Below are 8,863 nucleotides of genomic sequence, written 5' to 3' on the forward strand. Positions count from 1 at the left end.
AATTTCCATCACCAACCGAGTTGAATTAGTAATGATGATTGAAGATACGCATGGAAGAAGTCCTAGTAGAGTCTAGGAAAATTAGTATGATTAATTGGACACATTCGTATGTGTTAAATTGTTTTGTGATTTTAGGACTTGGGGACTGCAAGGCAATACTTGGGACGAGTATGAGTAGGTGTGAAAGGTAGTAGATGCATATACTACCGGAAGCACAGGACTCACACTTGGATCAGGGAAAGTCACAAGGTTACCAAGAAGCTAGTGATTGGTCTCGTTTTATTCAAGTATGTCGTTACCATTGTTTCGGTAGCGACTAAGAAGATGCTTAATATTCTGACCCTATCGGTCATATCAAATTGAGTCCGACTACGATGAGTTTGTTACGTGGTTCATAGAACCAAGTTCGAGGTAGCATCTGACTCAAGTCAGAAGATTGAAATCAATGCAATCGATAGCACCGCGCTCGTTGTTAAGGAAGCTTGTAGCTAGAAATGCTACATGTAAAAATGTGATTATATCACATTAGAATATGAAAGAAGGTATATTCCATTCTGGAATTTGACTCTAAGCGACTTGAGTCTAAGCGTTGCATCATACGATGAGAGGTCATTAGAACACGACCCATCGGTCTGTTACAATAGATAAAGGAAAGTACTTATCCTAAGAAGAAGAAATAGTCCTCAATAAGGATTTATTTTGTAACTCGAAGGTTACGATTGAAAGTCCAACATAGTACGAAGAGCAGATGCAGGGTTGAGCACTACCTGCTATCGAGAAGTCCAAGAGTTAGATACTCTTTCGAGGAAACATAGAACTTACAGTTATTACCTAGGATGAAGAGATAACGTATGGAATCATTATACAAGTCCTATTTCGTTGATGATTCTGGGACGTAATCATCCTAAGGGGGAGATAATTGTAACGCCCGTAGATCAGGGCTAGTCAATTTAGAGACGATAAGCATCAAAAATGACTTTTTTATGGAAGATTATTTAGAAGGATTAATCTTAACTAAGTTATAGTATATGTTACAAGGATTTCGTACATATAAAGAACGCCGAAATCCGAGTTATAACGAAGAAGTTATGACCTGTCGAAGTTTCGCGACAGAACTGGCACGACACAACGCGACGTAAATAGTGAATTTACGCTAGAGCGATATTTGGCCTTAGCGATCTAAATGAAATTCGTAGAATACGTTAAACCGAGAGTGTGCATAAAAAGAACGTCTAAATCTGACTTTGTATGAGGAAGTTATGATTTTTCGAAGTTTCAGCATTAGCAGTATGCAACCCGAAGTTCGAATATGAGATCGAGTGATTTCTAGCCGAAACGATCTAAACGAGAATCTAAGATCTCATCGATAGTACTCCAACGGTAAAAAGACAGACGAAAACGGACGTCAGATGAAGAAGTTATGGATTTCTAACAGAGTTTTCCTGTCCTGGCCTACTAAAAATAATATAATAAAAATATAATAAAAAATAAATTCAAAATTAGCCGATGAAGTCTAAACGAGAGTTGTAGAGCATAATCTCACCTACGCGTGGATATAAAGAACGTCGAAAACGGAGTTCGTATGCGAAAGTTATGAATTTCTGAAGTTCGGGGCGCGAAACCCCAAAATTGTCAGAGTTCATGACGTGAATACAATGTTCACAACGTGAACTCCGTATTTATGACTTCTGGAGCCTGACGGACGCAAGTTGCGATGACGCACCTGATGACTATTGAACTCACGACGTGAATATTTGAGATTCACGACGTGAATCCAGAAAAATGGCCCTATAAATAGAATTCAAGGGGCAGCCGAGTTTGGTTGCTCAATCTCTTACTCTCCCACTCCCGATACCCTCTCTAAGCCCTATTTTAACCCCTCAAAGCCTCAGTATCATCCCGAGACACGAAGCAAGTCCCGAAGCCCGAAGATCCCGAGAAGAAAAGAGTTTCCGAGCCGAAGCTCTGCCTACGAGAAGCTCGGTGTGTGAAGATCTTCCAGATTCACCGAAGAAGTACTACTCTTAGAGTCGTAGTGCTGTCAGATCATCTTCTGATCAAGTGAGTGTATAGTCCCTTTCATAAACACGATTTTAATACAAGTATTGTTTGAATGTATTAAGTATATGTTTGGTGTGAGTGTGTGGTTACTTTCTTCTACCGCATAGAAATGAAATATTTGCTATGAAATACGTGCTATGTGTTTATACGTTGTTTGCTTACTTGAGATGGCTGTTGAATGAATGTTTTATACAGGTTTTTTTTAAATGATTTAAACTATATATGTAATTTATATCTACAAATATGTTGGGTAGAACATGGGTAGATGAAATAGTTGGTGTGTGAGGAAAGATGAGTTTGAGGATGAGACTTAGTGCCTAAACCCTGGTGACTATGCAGACTTAGTACCTAAACCCTGGTGACTATGCAGACTTAGTGCCTAAACCTTGGTGACTATGAAGTTAGCGCCTATTAAAGTGAACCTTGGTGACTATGGATTTAGCGCCTGTTAAAGTGAACCTTGGTGACTATGGAGTTAGCGCCTGTTAAAGTGAACCTTGGTGACTATGGAGTTAGCGCCTGTTAAGTGAACCTTGGTGACTATGGAGTTAGCACCTGATAGCTATGGATTTAGTACCTAATAGATAAACTTTGGCAGTAATGGACTTCGTGCCAATTCCTTAGGTCAATCCTTAGGAACGAATGAATAAAGGATAGTTGATTCTTAGGGTAAAACCTTAAGAAATAAAGAAGATAATGGGGATGGGTAATTGGGTTGATTGTTTGATGCTTAAATATAATAATTATATTATTGTGGGTTGAAAACCCTATATGCTCACCAGGCTCCCAAGCCTGACCCACTCAGTTTTCTTTGCATCACAGGTAATGGCACAAGAGTATAAATTGGTGGACTTGACGAGAGATTTTGGATTATAGATCAGTAGTTATAAATAACTGTTGTAAGGTCTATTTTATATTGTTTATGCTTTTGGTCTGTATCGGAACATGACATCCCGAGATTTTGTTATTTAATGAAAATACATTTCTTTAAAGAAATGCTTTGATAAATTCTTATTACATTTTGTTTTGGGAACAAATTCCGCAACTGTTTTCTGTAAACGATTACTCTGATTTTAAAACAAAGCATAAACAAATCGGTCTTTTCTGGCCGTGAAAACGAGGATTTCACACGAAGATCTAACAACAAATATGATGATATTTGTGTAAGGAACTCATGATTTGAGTGAAGAAGTGTAAGGAAATCAAGTGTGGGAAGAGATTTACTTACCAAGGTGTATGAGATGCCTTAGAACTCCTGGAGAATTCGAGAATTTGGAGAGGAGAGTGAGAGAGAAAAGTGTTTGCTCTTTGGTGGAAAGTGAGTGAAACGGGAGGAGAGAGGAGATTTTCAGCCTTTGGTGAACCTTTACAGCTGGAGGAGGGGTGTCAAAGGACAAATAGTTGACTAGGTATGGGGAATAGTGACTGAGGGTTGTACCATGAAGGTATGGGGAGATTGCTTGTGTCTTACTCTAGATAAAGTCAACACTCTACCCCAAAATCTAATTTAATAGATTTTATTCTTGGACAAGGATTTCCCCCAAAAATATGATTAAAAATGAATATTTAGGGTTTATTATGTTAAAATACGAGTTTGGGTGAAAATCTCGTGTTAAAATCACGAAAAACGAGCTTAAAACAAAGTTTGGGTCAAAAACCGGCAATATGGACCGAACCTGCGAGGTTCGGCTCTAAGGGAGTGAGAACCGAGAGAAGGGAAGGAAGGAACCGAGAGTAGAGAAGGGGACCGAAGGTGCGAGGGGGGAGGGACCAAAGGTCCGAGGTTCGGTTCGGTCTGCTGAGCTTCGGTCCGAGAGGGTGTAGTTCGCTTCTGACACCTTCGCTTCTGACAAGTTCGGTTCCTTAAGAGGGTTGGCTCATTAAGAGGTTTCGGCTCCTTAAGGCTGTTTTTCGCGTAGACTTCCGTTTTCGAGCGGTTTTCGACTAAGTTAAGGGTCGGGATGCCCCGAGTGATTATAAGAAGTTGAGAGAGATTTTGAGAGAGATTTGGGAGAGATTTGACATACTTTGAGAAATTTGGAAGAGATTTGGGAGAGATTTGACATACTTGGAGAGATTTGGCATACTTAGAGAGATTTGGGAGAGATTTCACATACTTGGAGAGATTTCTCATACAGAGAGAGATTTGGGAGAGATTTCACATACTTGGAGACATTTCTCATACAGAGAGAGATTTGGGAGACATTTCACGCACTTGGAGAGATTTCTCATACAGAGAGAGATTTGGGAGAGATTTCACACACTTGGAGATATTTGGGAGAGATTTTAAATAGAGAGAGATAGAGTGAAAGAGATTGAGAGAGACTTCGTTTGCGACCTTTTTAAGTGTTTGGCTTCGTAACGCAAGGTTCTTACACTCTGTTAAGCCTTGTTATGAATGTTATACACTCCCGAGGGGTATGGAATAATGTTTTATCGAGTAGATTCATCACTTACCCTGATTAGGGTTTAGAATTTCCGAACACGTGAAAACTCTAAGTGATACTTTGTATTAAGATTGCGAGTAGTACAATAAGAATCATAATGGAAACCCTAATATACAAGGGTTAGATGAGTTGACCGGTTTGACTTGTTGACTTTGGTTGACTTTGACTTGGCCAAAAATTGACGGTTGTCACAGGTATCGGTTAGGCCCCATGATGAATTTAATAGGTCTAAGCATGTGTCCATACTCCATATCTAATGATTTTGTTATATCACATTCATTTACGAATCAAGAAATGGATTTATTAACCTCTGATAATGATTACATCCATGGATCATATTCATAAGTATCAAAGCGAAATGATATTTAAGTGAGAACTATTAAGTATTAGAAGTTAATGGATTCTTTGTGGAGACAGGCTTTCACAAATAATAACGGGAATTGGCATGTTCCTAGACATTCACCATAGTATGTATAGTTATTTATTATTATGAATTGCACAAATAGGATTCTATTGTAATTAATGGGCAAATAAAAAAGAAATAGTTGTATTGTTATATATATATATATATATATATATATATATATATATATATATATATATATATATTGTTGGAAGATAGTGCCCATACTCACAACAGTTGATAAAACCATTTTTCCAAAAACTCGTGCAATGACTTGCAACTGAGTCATGAGTTCATTCATTTCCGATTGTGCTAACTTGTAAGGTCTTCTTTTAATTGGTGCCTTCCCCGACACCACATCAATACGAGTCATGAGCTCCTCTACCTGACGACCTGACGACGTGGTGGAAATCCTAGTGGAAGTCCTAGCAGATCATAAGGAAATACTTTAGGGAAATTTGGAGCAAGCAACATCTTTCTTGGATCTCTTCTTCTTATCCCCGTGAATCACGCCACCCAAAATAGAATGTACAACCCCCCTTAGCAAGGCATTTTCGGGGGTTGATGATGGCAATGATCCCATAATGAACACATCTTTTATCCTTGTAGACATAATTCAGATCTTCCTTAGGTAGCTTGATTGGAATCATCTTCTTATTATAAAGGATTTCAACATCTCCCACCTAGTCCATACACAACCCGGTTGATGTTAATTCTTAGTAGTCCGGCAGAAAACATCATATCATTAAACATTCACATCATTGTTAGACTTGGTTTGTCTCGATTTACACCATCTAGAAAAAATAATAATTGGAATTATTAATAATAAAGATATATATAGGTGTTACAAATAATATCATTCAATCTTGTCATGTATACTTTAAACAAAAATGATTTTCTTAGATAAAATTACAAAAATAGCTTAATTTTTTTATCTATTTTATATTTTACGGTTAGAATTACACGAATGGTCTCTATGGTTTAGGGTAATTTGCGTGTTTGGTCCCTCGCGTATTTTTTAACTCGGAATGTCCTTATTGTTTGTTTTTGTTACGTGTTTGGTCCCTGTCTTACCCAAAAAGACTATTTTGCCATTGATTTTTTTAATTTATTTAAATAAACACACCCCAACATCACCCCTTCACATTACCTTACATAACCCATCATTTTTCCCTATTTAAATAATAGTCTTTTTAGGTAAGACAAAGACCAAGCGTGTAACAAAAAAAATAGTAGGGACTAAACGCATAACAAAAACAAACAGTAGGACCTTCCGAGTTAAGAAAATAAGTTATGAACCAAGCGCGCAAATTACCCCAAACCATAGGGACCATTTGTGTAATTTACTCTTTAAGTAAATGAAAATATATTTTTAGTTTGAGTAAAAACCAAAGTGCTAAACATAAAATAATCTAAATGTAACGAAAAAACAAAAAGAAAATCAGTAAAAGTTTAAGAGAGAAAAACAAAGGGTATTCAAACTGTTCACGTTCGTACAAATTCGCCACGTTTAAGATCGAAATTCAAAAAATTAAGTAGAATTTTATCAAAATATTAACAAATCCCACAAAAAATAGATTAAGGAACCAAAATTCATTTGATTTTTAGAGAGCTAGAGGAAAGAAAATGAGAAACGGAGGGTTCTTTAAACTGTTCGACATCCATTCAAATTTACCATTTTTACGATCAAAATTAAAAAATTTAGTATAACTCAGAAAAAAAAATCCCAAAAACATTTATTCGATTCAAAAATCAAATATTATTAATCTTGAGAGAGAGAGAGAGAGAGAGAGAGAGAGAGAGAGAGAGAGAGAGAGAGAGAGAGGGGGTTCTTCAAAATGTTGACATCCGTACGTATACAACATGTTCACGATCAAACTTCAAGTATTTTTAGTAAGATCTTTACCTGAATAAACAAAAACCCATCACAATGTTTACATTTTTTTAATCAAAAAATTCAATTCAAGAACCTATAATCATCACTATCAATGTATTTATGGCCCAGTTTTAGATCAAAATTCAAGTTTTTCAACAAAATTTTCAGAAGAAATATCATAAGTTCTACATTAAAAACTCGATTAAAGAACTAAGAACTTGATTCTTGATTCAGAAGAAGGAACTAAAAAGGAGAAACAGGGGGCTAATGATCTTGAAACTGCTGATAATCATACTTAATCATGTACAATCAAGACTGCTATAAAAAAAATAGAAGAAGAAAAGAAGCAAAAAACGAAACTAATTATCAAAAAGATTTCAAAGGGTGATGAACAAATTCATCAAAAGTTTCAACATGGACTGGTTTCAGATGGGCGAAAGAAATCCGGTTCAAGTTTGTTTCGGCAAACCGGGCAAGCCGGATTTTTCGACAGCCAAGTATCGGCGCATTGTAGATGAAACCCATGGTTACATCCGGGAACCACCCTCGCCGGTTGCTCCGCCTCAATATCCTCCAAACAGACCGAACATTCAGTCCCTAACCCGAGTTCATTACCGGTGGTTCTCGGAAGTTTGTCGAGCTCCGCCGCTGAAAGGCCAGTACCGGTGGTGGGTTTCACCGGAGCCGTCATTTCAGGAAGGTGATGTGCGGCGTACCATAGCAAACACATGTAGACAAGGAACACCACACTCATCCCGGCGCATGGTAGAAACAGGGCAAGGAACAAGGAAATCATCATCTTTTGAAAAAGGCCTGGTGTATCCTATGCACCACGGCGCACGATAAGGGTTTGTGAGATAGTGATGCAAACTTTTGAAGTGCACCCTTAGATTATAACTAGGGATATTTGTGAAGGACGCTAATAATTTATACTAGGGGTGCATTTGGTGAGCAATAGTTAAATGACCCTTTTTTTTGGTAATCATTTCTATTTTTTTTTTCTATATTTTTTGGATTTGAAGATATTTTTCTTTCAAAGAAAATAAATATCTTCGTAGTATTTTTTACCTATGATTAAAATCACATAAAAAATATTTAAAAAGATATGTTTTTTAAATTAATTAAGTGTATATTTTATAAATAAAATAAAACTCTTAAAAACTAATTTACTGTAGATTATTTGAAAAAAACTAGTTTATAAACTATTATTTTAGTTTACCAAACCTCATTATTAAAAAAAAAACTAAAAAATTAAAAAATAAATTAGTTTATTAGCTAGCTATGACAGGTCGTGTATAACCTTAAATTATATACTCATTAATTTTTATTTTTATTTATATGAAAATGGTCAAAATGATTGCATACATGGTTATTTTGGTCCATATCATCATCAAAAATACATTGATCACGCATATGTACAAAACGTGTTGTCCACATGGAAAGCAAAGTTTCATTCATAAAATCAGAAACAGAAACAGTACAGCTATAATTATGTTTTATTATTTTTCGATTATATATATAACTTCTTTGCCAATAGAAATGCACAAAAAAGGCGTTAGGAAATTTTCCGTGTTGAAGTACTTGTGCAAGTTTGGAAATTGTCCATGTTCGGTAGTAATAGATCTTTAATTTGAATTAAATTTCCAAATAATGTATTAGAAAAACAACTTTAGTCGATATAATTTAATTATAGAAGAAAGGCAAAAATTGGGTTCACGAACTTGGACAATTGTTAGCGATTGTACTGTTGTGCATCCCCCATGTTTTATTTTAAGATATTTTAGTATTATAAGAAAGGTTTTAGGTGCATTACTATCACCAATTTTCTATTTTCACAATAAAAAATATTTTATGGTATAATGTGCATACAAAAGGGTATAGCATGTTTGTCATTGAATTAGTGCATGATAATCCATAAATAATGTTTCAGGTTTGAGTTTGTATATTATTTAATTTTTTTTATTCGGGATACATTATCATTTATCTCTTTAGGTGTTGACATTATGATTTATCTAGAGTAATTTGTTCATAATGGAGCCGATGTAAGGGTGAAAAATTGAGTAAACTAACCCATAT

General features: G+C 35.8%; 1 protein-coding gene across 1 annotated transcript; it reads right to left on the reverse strand.

Moving 5' to 3' along the window:
- Window positions 1-7,196: 7,196 nt before the first annotated feature.
- Window positions 7,197-7,541, reverse strand: LOC145157273 (RING/U-box superfamily protein). Its single transcript, XM_079076334.1, has one exon. The coding sequence runs from the start codon at window positions 7,539-7,541 to the stop codon at window positions 7,197-7,199; it is 345 nt and encodes a 114-aa protein (XP_078932460.1).
- Between the last annotated feature and the right edge of the window lie 1,322 nt (window positions 7,542-8,863).

The sequence above is a fragment of the Lactuca virosa genome, chromosome 2, assembly GCF_052849685.1.
Source record: "Lactuca virosa cultivar CGN04683 chromosome 2, Lactuca_virosa_CGN04683_v6, whole genome shotgun sequence".
In the NCBI taxonomy this organism is placed as follows: Eukaryota; Viridiplantae; Streptophyta; class Magnoliopsida; order Asterales; family Asteraceae; genus Lactuca; species Lactuca virosa.